Source organism: Triturus cristatus, chromosome 7 (genome assembly GCF_964204655.1).
Source record: "Triturus cristatus chromosome 7, aTriCri1.1, whole genome shotgun sequence".
Taxonomy (NCBI): Eukaryota; Metazoa; Chordata; class Amphibia; order Caudata; family Salamandridae; genus Triturus; species Triturus cristatus.
The window spans coordinates 274,480,680-274,506,634 of record NC_140590.1 but is presented as its reverse complement, the minus strand read 5'-3'; the positions used below and the strand labels follow the sequence as shown (position 1 = coordinate 274,506,634).

At 48.4% G+C, this 25,955-nt stretch overlaps 1 protein-coding gene across 7 annotated transcripts in view; it reads right to left on the bottom strand.

Moving 5' to 3' along the window:
• LOC146809397 (protein kinase C and casein kinase II substrate protein 3-like) overlaps nucleotides 1–25,955 on the bottom strand; it is a 241,572-nt gene that overhangs the window by 46,418 nt on the left and 169,199 nt on the right. For all 7 annotated transcript variants that reach the window (XM_085616226.1, XM_085616230.1, XM_085616232.1 and 4 more), the window contains exons 2-3: nucleotides 19,992–20,077; nucleotides 19,407–19,563 (exon numbers count right to left, since the gene is read on the bottom strand). In XM_085616226.1, the coding sequence (XP_085472352.1) occupies nucleotides 19,407–19,563; nucleotides 19,992–20,051 (217 nt within the window). In that variant the 5' untranslated portion in view covers nucleotides 20,052–20,077. The remainder of the gene's footprint in view (nucleotides 1–19,406; nucleotides 19,564–19,991; nucleotides 20,078–25,955) is intronic.

The following is a 25,955-nucleotide window of genomic DNA, read 5'->3' as shown; positions in this document are numbered from 1 at the left end:
AAGAAGGAGGGGAAAAGAAAAAGGAGTTCTCCAAAGGCCCCCAAAATAACTTCCAAGGGAAGGGAACAGGATTCACCTCTAAGGCTAACCCACCCAGAAACCCTAATCCTGGCCAGAGTCAGCAGCCAAGGGTTGTCCATTGCTACGAGTGCGGTGGCGTTGGACACTATAAAGGAGATCCGAAGTGTCAGAAACGATCACCCCCTCCCACTGGAGGAAAGCCCCCCGGAGTAGCTAGTGTAGTGCTCGGGGAGGAGATGCCCTTAACTAAGGGAAGGGAGTGGGCGGGTGTCACTTTAGTGTCCCTGGGAGAACGGGAGATGGTTCCTAAGATCCAGGTGCCCGCAAATACTGCAAAGTATGGGCAGTGGATCACCATCAATGGCCAAAGAGGGGAGGCTCTGAGAGACACAGGAGCCAGTATGACTATGGTACGTAGCCAACTGGTGTCTCCAGAGCAAGTCATTCCCGATGTACTCCACCCAGCCGCGATGGCTGACGGCAGAACCGGCCACTATCCCGTGGCTGAGGTTCCCTTTGAATGGGGGGGGGTTGCAGGTTCACTTCGAGTTGCCGTAAGCCCTGCCGTGCCAGTCGATTGTCTGCTGGGCAATGACATGGAGCACAACGCTTGGAAGGAGGTGGAATACCGGACTCATACCGAGATGCTGGGTACACCTGACTGGGCCTGTGTTAGCACAAGGTCCGTGACTACCCGAAGAGGGAGTTCATTCCGGCTGGAGCCTGGAACAAAGGCCCAGCCAGCTGCCAGTCAAGGGAAGAACCGAGGACAGGAGGAGCCTGCCTCGGCGTCTCCACCCCGTAGGACGGATAGGCCACCGGAGGTGGTGGACCAGGAGTCTGCGGAGGGGGACGTTACCAACCTGGAGGACCTACCCATCCCGGCCGAGTGGCACGTGGAGGGAGGCCCGTCCAGGGAGGAATTCTGCCAGGGCCAGAGGGAGTGCCCTACCCTTGAGGGGCTGAGGCGACAGGCCGAAGCCCAGGCAGCAGGGAACGTTGAAGGGAACTACAGTGTTTACTGGGAGGATGGCCTCCTCTACAGTGAACCCAAGGCACCCCTACATGGATCGTCACGAGCCTTGGTAGTCCCTCAACGTTATCGAGCCTTCCTTTTAGAGTTGGCTCACGAGATACCATTGGCAGGACACCTGGGGCAAGACAAGACCTTCGCCCGTCTTGTCCCACACTTTTATTGGCCTCAGATGAAAGTGTCGTCCGATACCTACTGCCGGACATGTGTGTCTTGCCAAGCCAGTGGGAAAACAGGGGTGAAGCTGAAAGCTCCCCTGGAACCACTTCCTGTCGTTAGCACCCCCTTTGAAAGGGTGGGCATCGACATTGTGGGTCCGTTAGATCCGCCAACATCAGCTGGTCACAGGTTTATCCTGGTTCTGGTGGATCATGCCACACGGTACCCAGAGGCAATACCTCTGAGGACCATAACAGCACCTGTTGTGGCTAGGGCCCTGATGGGAATCTTTACCCGAGTGGGTTTTCCCAAGGAAGTTGTGTCCGACAGGGGGACCAACTTCATGTCGGCATATATGCGGGCAATGTGGAAGGAGTGTGGAGTGACCTACCGGTTCACAACTCCTTACCACCCCCAGACCAATGGTCTGGTGGAGAGGTTTAACAAAACCTTGAAGGGCATGATCCGAAGTCTGCCTGAAAGCCTGCGGAGGAAATGGGACGTCCTCCTACCCTGTTTACTTTTTTCTTACAGGGAAGTGCCACAGAAGGGAGTGGGCTTCAGCCCCTTCGAGCTTCTGTATGGGCACCCTGTACGTGGACCTCTTAACCTGGTGAGAGACGGATGGGAAAGAACTCCCAGAAAGCTTCCCCAGGATGTGGTGAGCTACATGCTGGCCTTCCGGAGCCAAATGGCTAAGTTGTGGAAGCAAGCTTCTGACAACCTGGAAGCCAGCCAAGCAGTGATGAAGGCGTGGTATGACCACAATGCTCACCCGGTGGAGTTGGAGCCTGGCCAGAAGGTGTGGGTGATCGAACCAGGAGAGCTTAGTGCCCTCCAGGATCGCTGGTCAGGACCCTTTGAGGTGTTGGAGAAGAAGGGTAAGGCTACCTACTTGGTGGACCTGAAGACCCCTCGTCAGCCCCTGCGGGTGCTGCATGCCAACCGCCTCAAACCCCACCACGAGAGGCCCGAAGTCATCTTGATGATGGTGACTGACGGAGGAGAGGACGTGGAAAGCGAGCCTCTCCCTGATCTGTTTGCGTCTCAAGAAAAGGATGGGTCGGTGGAGGGAGTGATTCTCTCCCCATCTCTAACTCCTGAACAGCAGGAGGACTGTCGCCAGGTCCTGGGGCAGTACTCTTCGTTGTTCTCCCTTGTCCCGGGTAGGACTCACCTGTGCGTCCATGACGTGGACACAGGAGACAGCCCACCTGTGAAGTCCAAGATCTACCGGATGTCAGACAAGGTGAAGGCCAGCATTCATAGTGAGGTCACTAAGATGCTGGAGCTAGGAGTGATTGAACCTTCTAGCAGCCCCTGGTCCAGTCCGGTGGTGTTAGTACCAAAAGCTGCACCACCGGGTGCCCAACCAGAACTGAGGTTCTGTGTGGACTACCGGGGACTGAATTCAGTGACAAAGACTGATGCTCATCCGATCCCTAGGGCGGATGAATTGATTGACCGGCTGGGAGCTGCCCAATATCTAAGTACCTTTGACCTTACTTCAGGGTACTGGCAGATCTCGTTGACTGATGGAGCAAGGGAAAGGTCAGCCTTCTCCACGCCCAATGGCCACTACCAGTTCTGTGTGATGCCCTTTGGGCTCAAGAACGCACCTGCCACGTTTCAGCGCCTGGTAAACCAGATCCTCACCGGAATGGAGAGTTTCTCTGCTGCTTATCTGGATGACATAGCCGTCTTCAGTAACAGCTGGGAGGATCACTTGCGTCACCTGCAAGCTGTTCTCCAGGCCCTGAGACAAGCTGGATTGACGATCAAGGCCAGCAAGTGCCAGATCGGGCAGGGGTCGGTAGTGTACCTTGGACACTTGGTGGGTAGGGGAACGGTGCAACCCCTCCAGGCAAAGATCGAGGCCATCATGGCCTGGGAACCCCCCAAGACACAGACTGAGGTCCGAGCATTTTTGGGCCTCACGGGATACTATCGCCGCTTCGTGAAGGGGTACGGTACCATCGTAGCCCCTCTCACGGAGCTCACGTCCAAGAAACAACCTCGACGGGTAGTCTGGACGGAGGCTTGTCAGCAAGCCTTTGAGAGATTGAAGAAAGCCATGTGCGAGGCCCCGGTCTTAAGGGCCCCAGACTTTTCCAGGAAGTTCATTGTCCAGACAGATGCATCAGAACATGGCATTGGGGCAGTGTTATCGCAACTCAACGAAGAGGGCCTGGATCAACCCGTGGTCTTCCTATCCAGGAGACTACTTCCCAGGGAACAGAAGTGGAGTGCAATAGAGCGTGAAGCCTTTGCAGTGGTATGGGCTCTGAAGAAGTTGCGGCCATACCTGTTTGGCTCGCACTTCCTTGTTCAGACCGACCACAGACCCCTTCGTTGGCTGATGCAGATGAAGGGGGAGAATCCCAAGTTGTTGAGGTGGTCTATTTCCCTACAGGGGATGGACTTTCAGGTGGAACATCGGCCTGGAGTGGACCACGCCAATGCAGACGGTCTCTCAAGGTATTTCCGCCTTAGTGATGAGAACTCCCAAGGGGTTGGGTAGCTCTCCCCACTTTCAGCTGGGGGGGACGCGTGTTAGACCTGTCAGCCCTTTGGGTGGTCCCTCCTCATCATTATTTATTTTGTCCCACTTTTGCCTCAAACCCTGTTTGAATTTTTCCTTTTTGGGAACCACCAGACTTTTTCGTGTTGCTGCAGATTCAGGGAGCCATTTTGGCTACCCCTGAAACTTCTGTCTGAGGGCCTGAAGCACAAAATGGTGGCCTCCTGTGACATCACCAGCATCCACTGGAACCTACCAGCACCTTCCAGAACCTTCCAGGAGATTCCAGAACTGTGTGACAGTTGGAAACCGTTTAGAATGTTGGGAGGATAAGAGAGGCAGTTGGCAGTTGGAGCTGGCAGTTGGCACCTGACTGGTGAGGAGAGAGGAGCACAACAGTGAAGGAGGAAGGAGTGAAGCAGCAGGGGTGGAAACTTGTGCCTGGAGTGGGGTCCATAAACCCACCCTTGATACTTGTCCCTACTGATGGATCCCAGCCTATAGCCCTGTGTGGGAAGAAGTCAGAAGAAAACCTTCCTAAGGACCTGGACAGCAGGAACAGGCCTTAGAACCAAGAAAGCAGCAAGATTCTGACCTGAGAACTGGTTTCCCTGGAGCCTGGCGTCGAGTAGCCGAAGACCTGGAGCCCGAGGTGGAGAAGCGGCGCTGACTGAGGTAGCAGACGTCGTACCCGGAGCCGCCTGAGGTCGTAAGAGGGCGCCGGCGGAGGTCGAGAGGAATACCAAGGGTCGAGAAGGAGGTGAACCGAGGTCGAGTGAGCGGCGTCATCGGAAGGGTGAAGTCCGCCCTCCGGAGTCGTCGGAGACCGAGGTAGAGGAGCACCGGAGGTCGGGAGTGAGGATCGCACTCCGGAGTCGCCCGGAACCTGTGAGGAAGAGCCCCGGAGGTCGGGGGTGAGGATCGCACCCCGGAGTCGCCGGAAGTCGACAGCGAGGCCAGGCCGGCCGACGTCATCGGAGCCGAGAGCGCCATCGGACCGGAGCCGCCCGAAGTCGACCTCGTGAAGAGACTGCCCGACGCCATCGAATCGGAGGTCGAGTTCGAACCGAGGCCACCGACATCGGACCGGAACCGCCTACCGGCGTCGTCAAAGAACTGACATTGTGCCGAGGCCGCCGAGACCGAACCGGAACCGCCTCACGGCGTCGACACGACTCCAGCGGCGTCGGAACATCAGAAAAGGGCAGTAAGTGGAGTAGAGGGCGCCTAAGGCCCTGTGGAGACCTGAGAGACTACTCTAAGGGGCTAGGGAGGTGCTGAAACCCACCTGACTGTGCCTGGGGTGAACTGGGACTAACCTAGAGAGGTTGTGTGGAGAAGGGAAGCCAGGGCATTGGAATTCCCCCCTTTGATCTACCTCAGTTTAGGCCTCAGCCTTTGCCTCAGCCAGGGAGTAGAACCCCCCAAGCCTTCCACACCCTACAAGCTGTGCCTGGGCCAAATCAGCCCTTAAGTATTGAAGTGTCATCTGATTCATGAGTGTTACTGTATACTTCTAATTATTTATTGGGGAAACTGTATTTATTAAGTTCTTATCTATTTAATACTGCACTGTATTTATAGGTCCACAGGACTTGTTGGTGTACAGTATTTATTGGTACAGTATTTATTGGTACAGTATTTATTACCTCAAAGTATTTAATTGTCTGTATATATTGCACTGGTATTTATGCCCTGTTATTTATGATCACCCCTATTTATTTCAGCAACAGCAAATATTTATTTGACCTGCTCTATTTAAGAATTTGTATATTGTGATTGTTATTTATTTTTCCAATCAGCAACTAAGAGAAAAAGATAAAGAAGAATATTTTCATAATTTTTACGGTGTAGAGTCGTTTTTGGAACGGATGCACGCATGGTTATTGTATGGGTATATTGTATGCTTAGCACTGCGCCTGTTTCCTGACCACTCGAGCCAAGCTACCCCATTGTGTCGGGAAGGCCCTCCACCACCCTGCGGAGTGGGGGTGGGGCTGTTTCCAACAGACATTCTAAGGCGTGTGACCTTACCATGGAAAGGAAAGAATTCACATATCCACAGCGCAAATACATATAGAACCATGAAACAAATTTCAATTTAATGGATGTGATTTATGTCATCGAATGCACATGTGACAAGATGTATGTAGGATAGACGAGGCAAAAGATCAAAACCAGAATCCTACAACACTGTTCAAGGATTCGGTGCAAAGCACAAGTGGCCCCATTGGTCAAATATTTTGAACGCATGCAGCACACAATATAAAACCTGAGGTGGTGGACCCTAGAGAAGGTTATCTATAACCCCAGAGGTGGAGATATAACATGTGCTCAACACAGTCGAACAAGGTCTGAATGAGTCAGAGGAGATATTCAGACAGGTGGCCCGCCTTAACATGGATTAGGACAGAACTGGATCCATAGATTACTTTTGTGTTTTTATTTATTTACGTCCATTGGGCCTCTGATTGGGCATCGCCCCCCTTATATATTTTTTTATGTATAGTTAAACTGTTTACAGTTTAGCAATGTGATTTTGTCCCACAAACCTACTCTGAATGATAAATATTCAATTTTGCATACTGTGGCCATTTACTCAAATGAAGTGCATTTCAATAATGTGACAATGTCCTATGCACCTTTTACTGTTTGTTTGTGTAATCACCTTGAACCACCACGTGTAACTCGTATTTGTTAAACGGAGCATAACTGGATGATGAAAGTGCTAAGATATTATGTTTTTATAAAATAGTTTCAAAAGTGGTGATGGATATATATTTTTGCTTAATATGTGGACTAAACGCATGTTGCCATCCAATTGCATGACATATCGCGCAACCTGAAATTATTCCTCTGGTATAACATATACTTGTTTTTACTACACATTTTGGAACATTAGGTATGTATCGCTTGTCAGTAATAAAATAGAAGATTCCTACTGTATTTTTTTTTAGAACGAAGTTGTATAAGCTGCCAATAACCATAACCGAGCCTACATCGGTCACACGAGCTGATGCCCAATATTTCAACTATCGTTAGACTGTTTACATAACATCTCAGTCGACGGGAGACACTTTCTGGTTACCAGGGTTACCACGAAGCCTTCGCGATGACGTGGACCTCCTCGTCACACGTTTGACACGCCGCGCATCATCTGACAACTCGAAGGCTACGCACGCCGAGGAGTTTTCCTCACGACGAGCTGCAGGACTGGCGTCTGGCATGCACACTTACGTTGCAGCCGCTTTGAATACTTTGACGTTTCTCAACCGCTCATTATCGTGGATAGAGCTAGACGCTGGAGTTCGGATTTTTTCCATCCTGCGGTTCCTAGTAATTAAGGCGAGCTGCACGGCGGGGGCTAGAGCATTCACCACTGCTCATGCGAATAATTATTATACACTGTTCTAAGATAAAAAAAAAACTTTTTAAAGCAACACATTTCCACTTTATTTTAGGGAATCCGTTGCGGATCCTAGAGGTATTTGTGAAACCTCTCCTAAAGGCCCAACTTATGTAGTGCCTTATCGTGAATAGGAGAAAGTTAGAATTTTTACATCATGTAAGAGAGGTATATATATATATATTTTTTTTCCAACCATATTTTATTGATTTTTCGAGATAGCATTAGTTACATACATTGATCCTGCCATTGTCATTGCATGTTACAACATATTCTTATACTTCAATATGCATGGTTTAACACCCCTTTCAACAAAACAGTCCCCCCTCCCCATCTTAAGTTGCGCTTAAGTGAATGTATGCTGAGCTCTAGATTCTGTTGGGTTTGTGCAATATGTATCTGTTATACGGCGTATGTGATGGCGTCTATTGTCGCTGCTCTAATTGGTTATTCCCCTCTCCCCCCTCTTTGGCGTCTCCGGTTGTGGGGAGCCTGCCTCGCTGCCATCTTGTTCACCCGTTGTCAGTTCAGTCAATAGGTTTTCCCACGCCCTGGCTCTATCTATGTGGCCAATCCCTTGGCTCGCTTCCCTATATAATAATAATAATATAATAATCCACATTTGTAAAGCGCGAATAATCACCTGCAAGGGTCTCTAGGCGCTGGGGCAGTCGGTAAGATTAAGCAAGCTATTGCCCAGAGTCACATGGTGCTGGGCTAATCTGCTGCCGGCGATCAAACCGTGATCCCCAGATTCCGGAGTCCGTCGCCCTGGCCGCGGCGCCACACCGCTTCCCTGAGGAGCGGTCTACTTTCTGCCCCTGCCCATTTTTCTAGTTCATTTTTCCAGGAAATAATCTGCGGTCCCCCTGGTGCCTTCCTATTCCTAGCTATTTCCCTTTTTGCCAGGACATAGGCCAGATCCTGATACTTTCCCGTCACCTTATTTTTGGCTATATGCGGGAACCACCCCAAGAGAAAGTGTTCCGGAGTGCGCGGGAGCACTTTATCGAAGAGATCACCTACCACCCGCCTTATCTCCTCCCAGAAAATTTGCAGTGTGGTGCAGCTCCAAAACATGTGTGTTATGTGTGCCTCCCTCTCCCCGCAGCGCAGGCATGCAGCTGTCTCCATCCCAAAGTCTCTCCTAATGCGGGATGGAGTGAGGTACGCTCTATGTAGTATGTAGGAAGTTGATTAGTTGAAAGCGCGCTTTTCGGGACACTTTCAATGTTCGCTCCAGGATCTTGTCCCACTCCATCTCTGGGATCTGTTTCCCAATATCCTCTTCCCACTGTAATCGCAGGCGCTCTAGTGGCTGTTGCATGTATCGTCTGATTGCCTTGTAAAGGCAAGAAACTGTCTTAATCCACTCCACCGACAATGCAACATATCTGCATCCCGCTAGCGCTCGCGGCTCTGTCCATCCCTCTCCCCAGTGTTGCCTGATCCTTCTAGTGAGGTCCCCGTGCTTCAGAAAATTGCCTGCTGGTAGGTCGTACGTCGCCTGGAGCACTTCAAATGGGAGGAATGTAGAGTCTTGATATAAATCCCCCATCACTTTCAGTCCTGCCTCCTCCCAGTCCACCAACCAGGTCCAGTGCTCTCCCTGCAGTAGACCTGTGAGTGCCGTATTGGGCAGGTCCGGGGAGTAAGGAATTTTGACTCCGACCCTTCTCGGGTATCTCGCCCAGCATCGCACCACAACCTTAATTTCCGTTGTGTCCTCTGACCCATTCCTACGCAGCCTCAGCAGGATCCTCGCAGGTCCGGGGCTTCCGTCACATGCGGATACTGCTCCCTCTCCGGGTTGCGCTCCGCTGCCAACCATTGGACCAGCCAGTACAGCTGGGCAGCTAAATAATACCCTTAAAAGTCTGGGGCTGCCAATCCTCCCTCTGTCGCTGGGGCGCAGCAAGGTGGTTAATGCTACGCGTCTATGTCCCACTCCCCAGATAAATGTCATGATTAATGCGTCAAGGCCTTTGAAAATTGCTCTTGGGATTCACACTAGAAGAGTCCCGAAATAATACAACAGTCGAGGGAGCTCCACCATCTTTAAGACCGCCACTCGCCCGACCGCCGATAGCGGTAGTGTTCCCTAGAAGGCCATTGCTGATTTCACTGATCGTATCGCTCTGCCCACATTACCATCTAATAGTTCTATTGGGCTATGGTATATTTTGACTCTGAGATACGGCAGACAGTTGGGTTTACACTTCAGATTCTCTAAGTCAGGAGGCAGGCGGTTATTGGGCACTAGCGGATATAGACTGGATTTTCTCCAGTTAACTCGGAGGCCGGATACAGTACCAAATCTGGCTAGCATGTCTCGCGCTCCTCTCTGCTCTCCCGCTGTCGCTAAGACATAATAAGAGGTCGTCCGCGTACAGGGATATAAAATGCTGCACCATCCCGCTCCCAGGTCAGCATAGTGCTGCCCACTCCTTGCTCTGCACGCCAACGGCTCCCTAACCAACGCAAACAGGAGTGGGGAGAGAGGGCAACCTTGCCTCGTACCTCTCTCCACCTGCTGTCTGGGGGAGATAATTCTCCCAGTGCGCACTCGGGCCGTAGGAGACGCATATACCAGTTGTACCAACTCTACAAAGCCTCCCCCAGACCCATTTTATCTAGGACCTCATATAGGTAAGGCCACTCCAGGCTATCAAAGGCCTTCTCTATGTCTACCGCGAGTACTGCCGCCTTCTGTTTGTCATATCCATTCACACCCATGATAGCTAGCAGTCGCCTGATGTTTATGGCTGTGTTCTTCCCCGGAATAAACCCCGCTTGGGCCGCGTGAACCAGTTCTTTCATGTGAGGGAGCAGGCGTGTCACTAATATCTTGCTCAGGATTTTATAATCCATGTTGAGCATGGATAGCGGCCTGTAGGCTGTAAAGTCGTGTGGCTCTTTCCCTGGTTTAGGCACCAGCACAATGAGGGCTTCCCTAGTGCTCTCCGGAAGCAGGCCTGCCTCCCGAGCCTCCTGGTACCTAGTGACCAATCTGGGCACCAGCTCCTCTGCATATGTCGCAAAAAACTCAGCTGGCAATCCATCAGTGCCTGGGGTCTTATTCCGCGCCATACCCTTGATGGCGACCCATAGTTCCTGCTGTGTAATGATTGCTCCTAGCTCTTCAGCATCCTCAGGGTCCAGCCTTTTTATCTGCAGGTCTGCGAGATACTCCCTTGCGTCTGCTTGTGTACCTATCTGCAACCGCTTATATAGCCTAGCATAATAGCAGGCAAAGATCTCATTGATCTTCAGCTGTGTGTAGTGCCTGTTCCCTTCCTCATCCTCAATTTCCACCAGAGGCTGAGACCTGCTCACCGGATTTGCCAGCCATGCCAGGAGCGATCCCGACTTGTCCCTCTCCGCATGCGTGCGCTCTAGAAATTTTGTGTCATCTAAGCATGTGAGTCTCTCCATCTGCTTTGCCAACTCCTCCTTAGCCTCTAAGACCTCTTGTTGGAGCTCTGGGTGCTCTGGTCTCCTGCGTTCTAGGGTCCAGGGGCTTCTGCTCCTTCCACTCCCCCCCAAAATGACACACCTAACCCCTGTGGAGCATGTTATACACTGGCCCCTCAAAACCACCTTAAAGGCGTCCCACTCAGTGTTAGCTGTGAAGGCCCTTCCGGTATTAGACTCAAAGTATTGCGTTATCTCCCCCCTAATCTCTTCTCGGAAGACCTGGTCTTCAAAGGTGTCCGGGCGGGGTCTCCATGTAGGAATTGCCGCTATCTGCTGCCTCCAGGTCAGGGTGAGGAGCAATGGGTTCGGGTCTGATATCGTGCGTGCAAGGTATTCCGCAGTAGCGGCTGTGCAGTGGATTTCTACCGAGCCTAAGAAGGCTTTGCGACGGACTTGCACATCGTGCATTGCTGAAAAATAGGACTAGTTCTATCAGGTGGGTGTGAAACCCTCCAGGTGTCTATCAGTCCCCAACTCTGTCTCCAGGTAGTGAACGCTTGTGAGGCTCGCACCGCCTGGGAGTTTCGCAGCGGGGGATGGGTTCTATCTAGAGATGGGTCGTCTACACTATTGAAGTCTCCTCCCACCAAAGTAGTGCCCACCAGGTATTGCGCCAGGCAGTGACTAAGCTTCGCAAAAAAAGCCAGTTGCTCTTCATTAGGGGCGTATCCGTTAATTACATTTATTTCCCGGCCCTCTAACCTCCCTCTTATGGCTGCAAAATGACCCTCCGGGTCTATTATCGAATCCAGCAGCTGGAATGCGACCCCTGCCTGAATCCAAATTAACACCCGCGCGCATATGCGAAGAAGGTGGTGTAGAAGAGCTGGCCCCTCCACCGCCTCTGCAATTCTTGTCCTACCTTCTGTGTGAGGTGTGTCTCTTGGAGTAGGACTCCCCTCCGTCTGATATATGACAGAACCTTATGGTGCTCCGTCATTGTGTGCATCTCTCTAATGTTCCACATCATACGTTTGTATCTCTGTTCGTCAGCCATTGGGTGGGTTAGCAATTCTCTGCCTGCCATGCTCCCGGTGCACCTTCCGGGGCCCCCTCTTCTTGCTCAGTCTCCAATAATGCTGTGCACGCTGCAACTCAAGGCACCCCCCGTAACAACTGTAAACATTACCCCCAAATCCCGCTCCCCAGGATAACTAGGAAAGCACCCCCGTCCAAACTAAGGTTAAGAGTCCACAAGTGACTACTTGTAGTTCAATCAGTCAAGTGTAAGGGGGAAGGCTGCTCTCAAGGTCTCTGCGGCCGCCCTTCGCTCTTGTAGTCCCAAAGGAGCCCCCACAGCACCCCCCTCCAGCAACCACAGTACCTTGGTGTCAGGGCAAGTTCATTCTGCGGTGTTGCGGATCCGCTCACAGCATTTTACAGTCCCCCTCCTCTAGGCGATATCATCAGCCGTCTGTGGCGTGACGTCCGGGAGGACCATGCTCTGCACTTCCGAGTCACTAGATCCTTGCTCCAAGCCAGAGTCAGCTGCCGTCTCACTGCTCTCGGGAGGAGCTGGGCTGCTCCGCCCACTGCTAATTCTTGCCACCACCTGCATTGCATTCCGCCACTCCAGCTGTGCTTCATCTTGCATGGGGGCTAAGGTCTCTCTTAAGGGTCTCTGGCTTCGGGGGTGACTAGTTCTCCTCCGTCGCCTTTAAGCAACACGTAGTGGTGCCATCTCTGCATGGCTGTCTAGCCACTCTGATGCCTCTTGCGCTGTCTTAAAGAACTCTGTGCCACTACCGGTGACCACTCGCAGCGTGGCCGGATATTGCGTTGTGTATTTAAAGTTCAGTTGCCGCAGCCTTTGCTTCACATCTCGGTAAGAGCCTCTCAGTCGTTGCACCTTGCAAGAGAAATCCGGGAATATTCGCACCACTAAGTTATCCACCACAATATCTCCCTTTAAACAGGCCTGTGCAAACACGTGGTCCCTGTCCCTGTTATGAAATAACTTTGCTATCACCACTCGCGGCGGGCCTCCCGGTGCAGGTGGTTTTGCCGGTACTCGGTGCGATCTCTCTAGGGCAAAGAAGCTCGATATACTTTCGGGCGCCACTTTTTCTTTTTTCCAAGTAATCGATCATATTGCGGCCTTCTATTTTTTTGGGCAAACCTATGATTCTGACATTTCTTCTCCTTGATCTATTTTCGGCATCTTCCGCCCAAATCTCCAGTGTGCGCACCTGGGCCTCAAGCGCCGTTCAGCGTCGGCTGCGTTAACGCAATGTCCGGCCGCACCTCTGATAAGTGGTCCTCAGTTATATTAAAGCGGTCCGCCAATTTCTTGTGATCTTCCCAGAGTAGGCCCAAATCCAGCCCCATTGAGTTGATCTTCGTCTCCAGTCTTGCACTTGAAGAGGTGATAGCCTTTAAAATGTCCTGTAGCGTAGTGTCTCCAGAGTGCTCCGCTTGGTGCTGGGCCCCCCTTTCTCCTCTGCCATTTGCTCTATTGCGACCTCCTCTCTGTCCTTTTTCTTTTGAAGCTTCACCATCGTGCCTTCTGGGTCTGTGGGGTCGCTGGTACCACGTAGGCTCGATGAGCTCTGTTAGCAGATCACTGGGCGTGCAAGTTCACCTTCCCTGCTGGCCGCTCTAAGGTCCATTGTGTAGGCTAAGTCTGCCGTCTTGGCCCGCCACTCCTCCTCAGCTCCAAGACACACTCTCTGCAGTGCCTGTTGAGGGCTCCAGCTTGACGTGTCCACGCACATCGCCCAGCGCAGAATCCTCTTCGACGCCCCAGTGGTCTTGCCGGTCGTCCCCCTCTTTCGGCCGCAGTACTCACCTATAGCATGGCACTGTCAGAAGGAGGCCAGCGCCGCCCCCCGCTGCACCCTCTCAGCATCCTCCACTGCTTGGGACCTCAGACACTGCTATCCACCCTAGGGCACACTCTCATCCGGCTTAACCTCAAAGGGCCTCCCAGTCTTCCATGCGCTCTCCGCTCTCTCCTGGCACCTTCCAGGTCAAACTCTCGGAGCCTTACCCGCTTCCTCCAGCCGCAAAGAGGCTCCCGGTTTAGTCCTCCAGGGTGCGTGCACCAGCAGCTTCCCTCTGCCGCTCTGCAGGTGGCACCTCGGTGCAGGCAGATCCCGTGTCTCAGCTGCGCAGTCGCGCAAGCTCGCCCGCACCAGGCCCCTCTGTCAGCACTTTCTCGCCGCTGCTGGTCCCTGTGCAGTCAGTCGCATGTGGGGAGGTCGCAGAGCTCCTCCAGATCACCAACAGGTATTGCCTCAGTTGAACCCCTTGGTAAGGCCCCCCACGAGGGCACCCATCCCGGTGGTCCCTTGGCCCATAAGGTGTCTGGGGCTCACCACCTCTCGCGCAGGGGCGGCACACTCGCAACACTCCCCCCCCCCCTCCCCCCCGCTACTGCTCACCAAGGGTCCTCTGGCCTCACTGTTCTTTTCTCGGCAGGAGGGGTCTCCCCTGCTCTAATCCTCCCAGCTGCCAATCAAGTCCACGCGGCGGCCCTCGGCGACTGCCCGTTACCTTCTCTGTGCTGCTGGCTGACTCAGCCGGTAATTGGGCCCATGCTCAGGTCCGCAACGCGGTAATTTCTGCTGCCCCATGCTCATCCCTCCGTATACCCTCATCAGCGTTTAGGAGACTTAGGTGCCAATTTGCTATCCTCTCCACAGCGGTATGCAAGAGCACCCAGCCCTCGTCACACCACATTCCTGTCTTCGCCACCAGAGTCGGAGCCTCTTCGACCCCGTTACTGTCCCCTTGGCGCCGCCATCTTGGATCGCCACCTCGCTGCTCTCTGCAGCCTCAGATTTCCTGATGTTGCTCAGCAGGATGGGGCTTCTCCACTTCTGGGGCACACCTCTCCCTTCATGTAGGTGCAGGGGTGCGCCGTGGGGGTTCCCGTCCCTCTCAGGGCGTCAGGATGGCTTTCGAAGGCGGCCGGCCGACCGGAGCGTGCGAGCTTCGCTGCTCACTTCATCGGCGCCAAGCCACGCCCCATGTAAGAGAAGTATATTATATCTTTTTTTTCCAAATGGATGTCAAATAGTGGTATTTATACTCTGCATCTTTGATGATTTAGGTCCACAGATAGGACCCAGCTTATTGTAGAATACACACAAACCCTTATTCTCTAAGACACCTCAACAAGGACTGTGATTGTACTTGACTACTGTGGCCAGGTGAGGTTTGACGGTCATGACACCCTCCCTTTTTTCAATTAAGTGGTGTGTTACTGCACTGACACACATTATCTTTTATCACACAGGATAATTATTTTTTATTCTAGTCCTGAGGAACACCCGTGGTGATCTTTGTATGAACACACTTGTTGGATAATAGGTGTTCTGTAGCATTACCTCCCATACCTATGAACAAGAAATGGTGAAATATGTTTGATTATATTTGAATTGTAAATAGACACCCAGTTGAGTGCTTTCTGTGTTTTTATGTATACCAAGCAAACACAAGGAGATGATGGATGGAGTGCTGACACTTTTCAGATACTCACACCCAGTCACAGATCTGGGATGAATCCATCATCATTATTTAGCTCACTTCGCCACCCCAGTTCAGATATAGCTATATGCAAATTAGTCTTGACCCTGTGCCTCATGGGAACAGTCCAGTCCGAACTGCCAAGCTATGTCTTTCCTGGACCGGAAAAAAGCATCCTGGGACCGGTTTCGGGGTGACACTCCTCATCAGCCGGGATAGCTTAAATCCAGTGGCAAAGTGAGCAAGGGACCCATGTACTACAGCTTTACTCTCTTATTCTGGGCATTCAACCCTTTGTTGTTGAGTGCAGGTATGCACATCTACCCACTAGATGGTCAAAGCGTATCATATTAATGTTGCTATGATCTAAATATGATAAAGTGAAGGTGAGTATTTCACAACTAAAGGCATGTGATCAGAGCTGGAAAGAAAAGTCTGCATTTTGGACACAGACCCAACCCCACACCTTTCTCCTTCCCCTTTATTCATAACTTTAACTGCAAAGTAGAAACATAGTGACGCTAATCTGACCGAGTCAAATAAATTAACTTTGTGAAAATCCCTAACCCAGTTGGAGGCATGGATATGGCTAAACCCTCTCCTAAAAGATATTTGGGATGATGAGACCACTGCGGTCTCCTAGCTTCAATGAGAAATGAATAAACGTAGTAAACCCATGTATTCACCTAATGCCCATGGCCATTGTTGAGGAGTAGCACATTATATGGAAGAAGCGGTCCCTTGGTGCAGGTAATCCAACCCAAAATCCATCTGCGCTTAGCACTGTTCAGATTAGCGGTGGAGGGATCATTAGAGATCATAAAAGAAACAAGCTACTTTCTTCTATTTCTAAGATGCCCAGTCTCAACCTCTCATCCTGTCAGTTGTTTCCAGTTGTCCCTTTTCCATTGCAACCTGGTTGTTTCCCATTGACTCAAGATCTGCAATATGGCTCCATTTTCACTCAGTTTTGGGCCTTCATCTGCAACCGCATCCCTCAGCCTTGTCGAAAGACCTGCTTTGAATAACCTCAGAGACCCTGGGATTCATCAGATTGTGCAGGCTTTGAGGTCCTGGGGTTCTCCACATTCTGGATTATTCTGGGCATATTCCTATAAGACACCATTAAGGGTTTTGGGTTCTCCATATTCTTGAGCACTCAAGTACCTGCGCGCATCCATGGAAGACTTCCCTGAAGCTCATGGAGTGTATATTGTGTAGCACCCAAGGAGTTTGCCCATACTAGATGGTCATTCAGGCATTTTCACTCTCATTTCAGGGACCTGCTCTTAGTCTCCATCTTTGTCTGTTCTGGTATAGATTTCCAGTATGGCTGCTGCATCTTCTTTGATTGTAAAATGTGTTTTATTTGCATACTCAAAAGTGATGCTGAAGGGAAAAGTCAATCTATAATTTATGTTTTCTACCCTCAATTTATCAGTGATGGGTAGGAATTGTTGTGTCTGCTGTATGGTAGGGGTAGCAATGGCCTAAAATATGACACAGTCCAAGCCCTGAATTGGGATTGCATCCCTCAGACCATGCGGCCCTGAGGACTCTTTCCTTCACCTTGAATCTGTGAACCTTCACCACGATATCCCTTTTCTCTGTTGTGGACCTCCCACCACCAGTCCCCCCAACACGGTCTCAGGGGAGCCATCCCAGCTGGAATGAGAACAGAACCATCATAATAACCTTGAATTTGTGAAGCGCACAGCTACCTCTGAAGTGGTTTCCCGGCGCTGGGGGCCCTCGGGAAGATTAAGGGCCATATGTAGGTAATTTCTATTTACCGATTCCTAAATACCGAATTTTACCGGTAAATAGAATGTAGGTAAAAAAATCGCTAAATTTTACCGATTCGGTAATATTCGGTATTACTGATTCGGTATTAACCGAATCGGTAATAAGGAATACCTTCCTATTCATTCCTATGGGCCTGGAGGCCCATAGGAATGAATGGGAAGCCATTGACTATTACCGATTCGGTAAATACCGATTCGGTAATAGGGGGAGCATATTCAAGGGTGGCAGGGTGTCACATTGACACCCTGTTGCACCCCTGAATCGTGCATGTGTGCACATGTGGCACACATACATGCCCTAAGGGCATGTATGTCTGCCACATGGCATTTCTAGAAAAGCACAAAAGTGCTTTTTAAAAGGTATTCAGTATTTACCACCAACCTGTAGTTGGTGGTAAATAACAAATCCTTAAAACAAAAAAGCACTCACTTGAGTGCTCCCTACATAGGATTTGAGGATTCGGTAATTTACCGATTCGGTATTTTACCGATTCCTTAAAATACCGATTCGGTAAATTACCGTATCCTTAAAGCCTGCCTCCTACATTAGAAAGGGCTAAATACCGGTCGGTAACGGGAAAATTACCAATTTTCAGCCGTTACCGACCGGTATTTAGCTATCTACATATGGCCCTAAGTGAGCTATTGCCCAGAGTCACATGGTGCTGGGCTGGGCTGACCTGCCGCCGGGGATCGAACCGTGAACCCCATGGTCCGAAGTCAGGCACCCTGGCCGCTGCGCCACACCTCTTCCACATCATGAATGACTGAAGACCCAAGCTCTCTGTGTCTTCTTGCTGCCCTCCAATGTGAGGTTGTCCCTCATGGAACATTTTTCCAAGTCTTTGCATTTTAGGATGGCAGCGTTGGATTGGCTCTTGAGATCCTCTAAGGTGGGTTTATGTGATGTCATTGTTTCCTCCAAACACTCCATCAAGACTGTGGTACCTTTGGAGTACATATCAATGCTTAAAGTGTCAATCTTAGAGCCCGGTTCTGATTTCAGTTAGGTCGGCATTTATTTCTTCTCTTAGTTCAGATTTAAAGGCTTGTGACCAAGTCTTCCTTCAAAAGCGCTTTTCTGACTTGGTTATCAAAGCTACTTCCCCTCTCTTCACACTTAGTGTTGTCCAGCTGTCGCTTCTCCTGCAGCCTATCATTGTCACAGTAGTAGGATGCTCCTTGTTTGCGTGCACGATTCTTTGGAAACAGATTTTTTGGGCATGACACCATTCATATTTGCAGAATTGCCTTCTTCACGCTTATTGTTGAGGACATTGCTTTCCCAAAAAGCTTTTTACATTGTAATATGTTCATTGCTTGAGATTTTAGTGCAAAGTATGCATGACGGAGATCAGCTGCCTCACCTGGGGGAGTGGCACTTGCCCCTATCATAACTTCCCTTTTCATGTTCTGGGGCACATGGCTATACAGGTCTTTGTCCAGGGGAGCTCTCTCTGATAAATAGACATAGATTCATCGGTGGGGGAAGACTTTAAACTAATCTGTAAGCATCCAGCTGCTTAGGGGCAGCCCGCTAGGAGACTGCTGCGGTCAATATCATTCCTGCACCAGCTGGCACAGGCAAGACTGTGGCTGTTTTCATGACCTCTCTTCTACAACACAGTGGTGAAGAGGGTCACCCCTCTCTGCCATTTTGCTCTGCACCATCTTGTGCTGCTGTGGCAGGAGCCCCATGGCTCCTGCCACAGCGGCACATGGCTGGAGTAGGTAACCAAAAGTAGCCCTGTCAAAAATGCTCAAACCATTCCCTCTCCCTTAATTTGCTCACGCAAACTCTCTCTCTTTCTATCCATCCATTCTCCCTCTAGCACCATATTCTCTTTTCTCAATTCTCCCTCCCTAATCATTTTCTTTCAACCTTCCCCCTCTTTCTCTCTCTATCTCTTGAAGCCTCCCCATCCCTGCAGTAGTGAACCTCAGAGAACAGGGAAAAGAGAACATGAAAAAGTGATGGAGACCAGCAGCTGCCCTGGGCTTTCAAAACCAGCCTCCAGCCAACTGGTGGAAATGCCCGGTGGAGTAGAAGGCCTGTTTGACCCTGCCTGGTAACACCTGACACAGCTCCCACTCCAATCCTCCAGACTCCACCTCTGCCACCTTAGTAGTCCCTCCTATGGTACAGCATTGCCTCGGCTATCCCTGGATGGGCGAGATAGCACGAATTCAATAGGTTAACCACTTGTCCCCGCCCTGGAGATGAGGCTTGGTTGGAGCCTCTCTGTTGTGTTACTATTCAGGTCAGCATCATAAGCATGTAACTTCCAGGACAGGTAGCATTTTCATTTTATTACTAGTTGCAACTAATCTACTTTAATTATGCAAATATACATGTACAGTATAACACCTTAACAGCCACACATGCTTGTTACTGTGAAAGGCAAAGTTTGTATTTAAGTAGCATAAGCTTGAGAACAATTCAGATAGTGTGCCCTCGTATGCCATATCTACCCTTCTACAATTCCCCTTAAGCGATGTAGGTGAGGTACTTACTGTTATCTACTAGCGGCTTCCATTTGCGTGCCCACTCTTCCATCTGCTGTGCATATTGCTTCTCGATCTTGGCTCTGTCCTGAAAGCAGGCTGCAATGTCATCACACACCCGGTAACCCTCATCCAGTCGCTTAACCGTGCTGCTGTACTGGTTTGGCTGGAAAAGGAGAAAGAAGCCTGTTGTGAGTGGAAATATCTAGACTTGGAGCCCTTCCTACAAATTGCATACACACACACAAACACACCCAAATACACACATGAACACACCACCCCCCTTTTTGAGTTGGAGAGATCTAAGTGAGGAAGCTTTTCTAGACTGATTGAAAGTATTCTTCCCATGTTCATTTACTCATCATACTTGGCCAAAACGTGCTGGACGTGGCATATCCCTAGAAAACAATCTTGACTGCCTGGTGTGCTCCATATCCTTGAGTACCTGAGGACCTCGCTGTATCCATTGAAGACTTTCCAGAAGGCCATGGAGGATCTATACCTAAGTATTGATACCCATACTAGAGGGTAAAGCGTGAGCTTGCAAAAAGAGAAGCACTCCGGAAACAATGCCCTCATTCCCCTTGCTCTTACCATCCAGAAGCTGTGGTTGGTGACCTCATCCTCCGCCACCTCGCTGTAGATGTCAGACATGGTGACCTCCTCCTAGATGTTCAAGCCTAGAAGAGGGAGAGAGCGATGAGAACAAGAGTCCAGACCATACTTCACTATTGCACACAGGTTAGTGATACTACGCGGGCAGCGACATGGGGCTAGCACTGTACATCTCTTGATAATAACACTCTACATGCCAGGATATCCTCCACAGCCCATCTAGAGTGCCTTCCACCTGCTCATGGTGATAATCCTCAACAGCTGCATGTTGATAATGTGCCACATGCCAAGATGATACTTTTCCACAGCACATAGCATTACCCACCCACAGACCATCATGAGCCTATCATATTAACCTATTCAATCAATCAATCAATCAATAGCTTTATTTTGATAACATGTATCATAAAAGCATTGTTCAACAAATGTACAATAAAATAAAAACATGTATTCGATGGTGGTAAGTCTTTGAGTACAGAAATTCACAAAAAATATGTTGGCACAGCTTCTTTGGCGTTATGTTATTTACAAAACATAAAACAGATGTCATTAAAAGCATTTACCTAAAAAGTGTACATGCGAGTTTCTACAAATTCATTCCATAACATGTACATTTTAGTTAAAAGGGAAGTGTAAAAAAAATGGTAAAAAAGAACACAGTTCATCACAGCAGCATTTATATAAAGTGCAGGTGCTCTGTCCATCTGAAGAGACGTTCTAGGTTTAGGGTGACATCCCGATGTAATCTATGATTTAGTGAATGCAGTATCACATAGCTTTTTAACTGCCTCCGGTGTCACACAAGGCCTATGGTTGGGTCACCCCTCGCAGGGCTTTATACCTAACTAGCCAAGCATGCCTTAGAAACTTAGCTACCCCACAAGCGAACAAGGCGCTTGGGTCGGATTTTAGGATGCACAGAGCAACCCGGTGGTCGCGGGTGCCCATGTCACTACAAATTGGTTTTATCCATTTGGACCTTGCGTTGTTGTAAGCTGGACAAGCAAACATGACATGGGCAATACACTCCGTCGCGGCTCCACAAGGGCAACTTTCTGTTGTGTTCTCGGCTGAGTGCCACTTTGATGTTAGTGCATAGACAGGGAGTGAGCCAAACCTAAACTGAGTATACAAAGCTCTGTCCCGTGGGACCTGGATCACATCTAGGTATGGCTCTAGACTTCTAGTCTGCTTAAACGTGAGAAATTCATCTGTTAATCTCCCCATGTTTGGCTTATTAAGCTCCTGGCTATCAATCCAATCCCAGTATTGGCGCTTAAGTTTAACCTATTCCTTTGGAAGAAAGACTGCCAGTTATATGAAGCAAGGCATCACTAGACCAGGTCCAGTAAGTCAGGGAGAAGGGTGCGAAGTGCTGAATGATGTAAGCATCACAGTAAACGGGTCACAGTAAACATATCAAAGCAAACTGCTTTCTATGAGAACCGCAAAATACTCCAACATGTCAAGACACTGACAGAAATCTCTTGGGAGTTCCATCCTTGAAAATATACTAGGAAGACAAATGTTAAAAAATCTCAAAACCTTGAGTTCTTCGTCCATGAATTATGTATTTAATTTTGCTTACAAATACAGGGTTATTTACTTCACACACTTTAACTAATGGCTGGGATTAGTTTCTGTGAGTAAAGCATAAACTTCAATTAAAACTGCCTCTTTTCTTAACTATTTAAGCTGCTATGACATTTCAGTTTGTTTGTTTCCCTTGATTTAATTTCTAGCAAATCACTACTAAAAAATAAAAGTTGCTTCTCTTATGAAGGAATACAACTTATAGGAAGAGGCGGTGGTAAAATACTGATTTGAAATGTAACTTATAATATGTATCAGGAATAAATGCATTGATTTAACAATTCCTAAAATGTGATTTTTTTTAAACTTGTGTATTAAATATAGGAGCCCACAGTAGCCGTGAAACATCTTTGCATGCATGGCTGTCACAAGTTGTTACAACCACAGTACAATTTGTTTTGAGGACTCAGGTCATAGGGTCCGTGGGCCTAATTTACAAGAGGCCTCCACCGCCGGAGCGTCACCTTTTATGACCCTCAGGTGGCGCAGGCCTCCGAATCATATCTATGAGCCTGCGTAAAGCTACCCTGCGTGGCTTTGCTTGGCTTCAAAGATATGGAGTAAGGTAAGGCAGTGCAAAGCACTACGTTGCCTTACTCTGCGTCAAGGAGGCGTTCCACGCAACCCCCAAGGATTTTGACTCTGCCCCAGATTTACAAACTCACGTAAACCTGGGTCAGCGCAAAAACCTTACGCTTTCCCAGAGTAGGCGTAACGAGGAGAAATGTTTTAATTTCTCCTTATTTTTTTCCTCTTTCCCTGTGTGCTGCATTCTGCAGCCCACCTAGAACGAGGAAAACGTCTCTCGTAATTGTTTATGTGTAGGAAGGTGCCCGTTCCGACACACAAACAATCATGCTAACACCACACACACCCTTGCACCATGGTGCAAGGGTGCCTACGTTGGCACCTGGCGGCCAAATGTGCGCCGGCGCTGGCTGAAAGGACAGGAATGCACCGTATCTTTTAAATACGCTTCGTTACCTCCTCGTCCGTCTTTTCCGTTCCATTCCAACGCATGAGCAGTTTGCCTGCTCCACAGAACCTATTACCTAGCTGAGGTCGAAATGCATAAAGGGGGAAGCACGTCACTAGGACAGCCTGAGAATACCCAAGAAACTCATAAGAAAGAAAACAAGAACAATCACCATAAATAGAAACCAGGGAGCGAGGTACGGGCTCAGGAATGGAATGAGAAGACTTGGACTTGGAGTAATGAAGGTTACCGGTGAGTAACCAGGCATTACTGCCCTTTCAAATTGGCGTACGGCAGTGCAGCAAAATGACTTAACGCGCTGCCCTACACCAGTTCTTTGTAAATGAGGCCCCAGATATCCAGCTTTTTAGCACCCTTTGCCTAACAGCTAAATAACTGTTTTATGATTAAAACTTCTGTGGCTGTGCACATTCCATGTGTCTTTAGAAGGTAAGTAGCTTTTAAGGTTGGAAAATATCTTCGCCTTTTCCAGCTCATGACTTATTGGATTTATCATCACCTGCTGCCTTGTTTTTATTTCTGGATTAATGACTCGTATACATGGAATGTATGTGAACTGATCACATATGGAGTAAATTATGCAATTTCATAATTGACCAATAGAAGGAATCTGCATAGAGAAATTGCGAAGTCATATGTTTCCTTTGAGAAGCAAGAGGAGCTGTTAACAATCAGAGATGTTTCTTTCTTTTTGCTAGAAAGAATTATGTTGAATTTCCTGTGCTCGTCATCTGTGACAGATCAAGATGGGCCATAATTAAAACAACAGCCTGAGGTGCAACTTCACATTCAAGTGGTAATAATTAATAAATATGAACAAAAGCTGTTAAGTGCATGATAACAATCTCAGCTGGGAAATGCATGTTTTTTAAGATAGTGATTCATGTGTACATTATCATAGCTGTTAAATTAAAATGGGCTTCATCAAGGGACGCGGCCTATAATCCTTGATCAAGGTTCAAAGAAGAAGAGATAAGTTTGTATGCCTTTCTTTCTATTTGCCCCAAAATATCTCGAGTTCACCTTGAGATCAGATATCATGCTACTTCACTTGTTATTTGTTCAATATTGTACCACATTTCTGCAATTGTTGCTGCGCTGAAGAAGACAGGTGCATGAAATAACATCTTTAGACTTCAGAAACCACTACCAGCTGTCAAAATAATCCCATTTGTTTCGTTATGAAATGTGGAGCACTGCACTAAGTAAAATGAGCTTCAATAAATTATGTTTAGGCATAAATCAATTAGAGCAAAATATGTGGCATTGGAATGATTTGCTTTAAGCTTTTTGACTCCTCTTTCCAAAGCACATGGATACATATGAGCAACTGGTAACAGTGAGTAGAATACTTAAGTGTGATTGTGGTTTAAATTAATTGGAATTCTGGTTTAAATATAGGATGGAATCTTTTTTAAGATGTATATTTTACATCAATAAGAGTACACAATTTATAAAACTAGTTTTTACTTGTTATCAACTAAAGGAAGAAATATGTGCAAAATATGAAAACACCCGAGGCCCGATTCACAGAATTAACTTAAGACTAAATCCTAATCCTAAACTTACTACTTTGTGGTATTCACAGAATGCACTTACTACTTTTGGTATTCACAGACTGCACTTACTACTTTTGGTATTCACAGAATGGATTTACGACTACTAACTTTACGTCCGCACTCGAGGCGGAGCTTCCGGGCCGGAGGCGGAGTTTCGGCCCAGAGGCGGAGCTTCCGGCCCGGAGGTGGGGATTCTGGCCAGTGGCGGAGATTTACCCATGGCCAAAATCTCCACCTCCGGGCCGGAAGCTCCGCCTCCAGGCCGAAAACTCCGCCTCCGGGCTGGAAGCTCTGCCTCCGGCCCGGAAGCTCCGCCTCCGGGCCGGAATCCGGCCCCGAGTGCGGACGTAAAGTTAGTAGTCGTAAATCCATTCTGTGAATACCAAAAGTAGTAAGTGCAGTCTGTGAATACCAAAAGTAGTAAGTGCATTCTGTGAATACCACAAAGTAGTAAGTGTAGGATTTAGTCTTAAGTTAATTCTGTGAATCGGGCCCCCCAGGTTTTTGTAAAATATACACAACTGTCTAGAATATCATTCTAGTTTCTAGAAATATGATTATGTGGGTAAACTTCGCAAGATGAGGGTCGTCTTTCTATTTAGGATTAGTTTATCCTTTCTCTGTTCCAGGGTCTGTTTGGGAAATTACCATTTTGATAGAATTTTTTTTAAAGTGGATTAGTGGGAGTAGATTGTGCTTGCAATTTATGAAAAACTGCTAGCTGAATGAAGTTTCACTGTCAGAAGTGTGAGTTGGCGAATAGGAAGATGACTGATCTTATAAGAGTATCAAAGGAAATTGAATTGACATTGTAGTGAGCACAAACAAAGGGGGGGAGGTTAGTTTGTATTTACAAAAATAGGCAGCTGTTTTCAAAAGACTCAATTTGTTTATACTATTTACACCTACACTAAGCAGGCGTAATTGTGTAATGAGTGTGGGTAAGTTCCTCCAAAAAACCCCAACATTTACAAGGGGTGCAGAATAACGAAATACATTTTTGCACATATGTTTTTTCATGTGATGACAAATGAATGCACATTTATGTTAACCCTATGCCTCCAGAAGTTTCCCTTTTGCAGGTAATCCAATTGTAAAATTAGATCTGATAGGTGTACCTCTGTGTAAAGATGTCAAAAGATTCTGGACTCCTGTGATCATGTAGGTAGATCGTTTATTATTAATAAAGTACAGATGATGATAAGTACCTGTCTAGATGCCCCACCAGAAGCTGGGTAGCTTCCTGCTCAGCCTCCTCCTCCAACTGACCTTCACATTCACATGTACACAGGATGACATCCTTAACATTCCATATAGAACTAACACAGCAGGCAGGGCAGCAGCAGAGTGCGACGGCCTAGCAGAAACAGATTCAAGCACATCTGCCTCTTTACAATGATGACATAGTCTGAGATGGTTGAATGTGATTTCATAGAAACACTATTTCATGGAATACCATTACTGAGATACTCTTTCATCTAAGCTGTTTACTGGAAATTTTAAGAATAAATGAGATTTACTTTTTCGTAGAAACCAATTCACTGAAAGCCGTTTTGGTTGAACTTGGATTTTGGAAGTTTATTTTTTAATTGCAAATGCAAGGGTTGCAGGTCTTACTTTCAGAAACAGTTTTGGTCAGAGATATTTATTTCACTGCTTTAATTCGGGGGACATTAGTTTATGTTTCTATCTTTTACATTCTCAAGCAATTACTTCGGCTGCTTTTAATTAGCGGACCACTCACATTAATCCCTGCCCCGAGAGCCCCTCACTACACCTAAACTACACTCATCC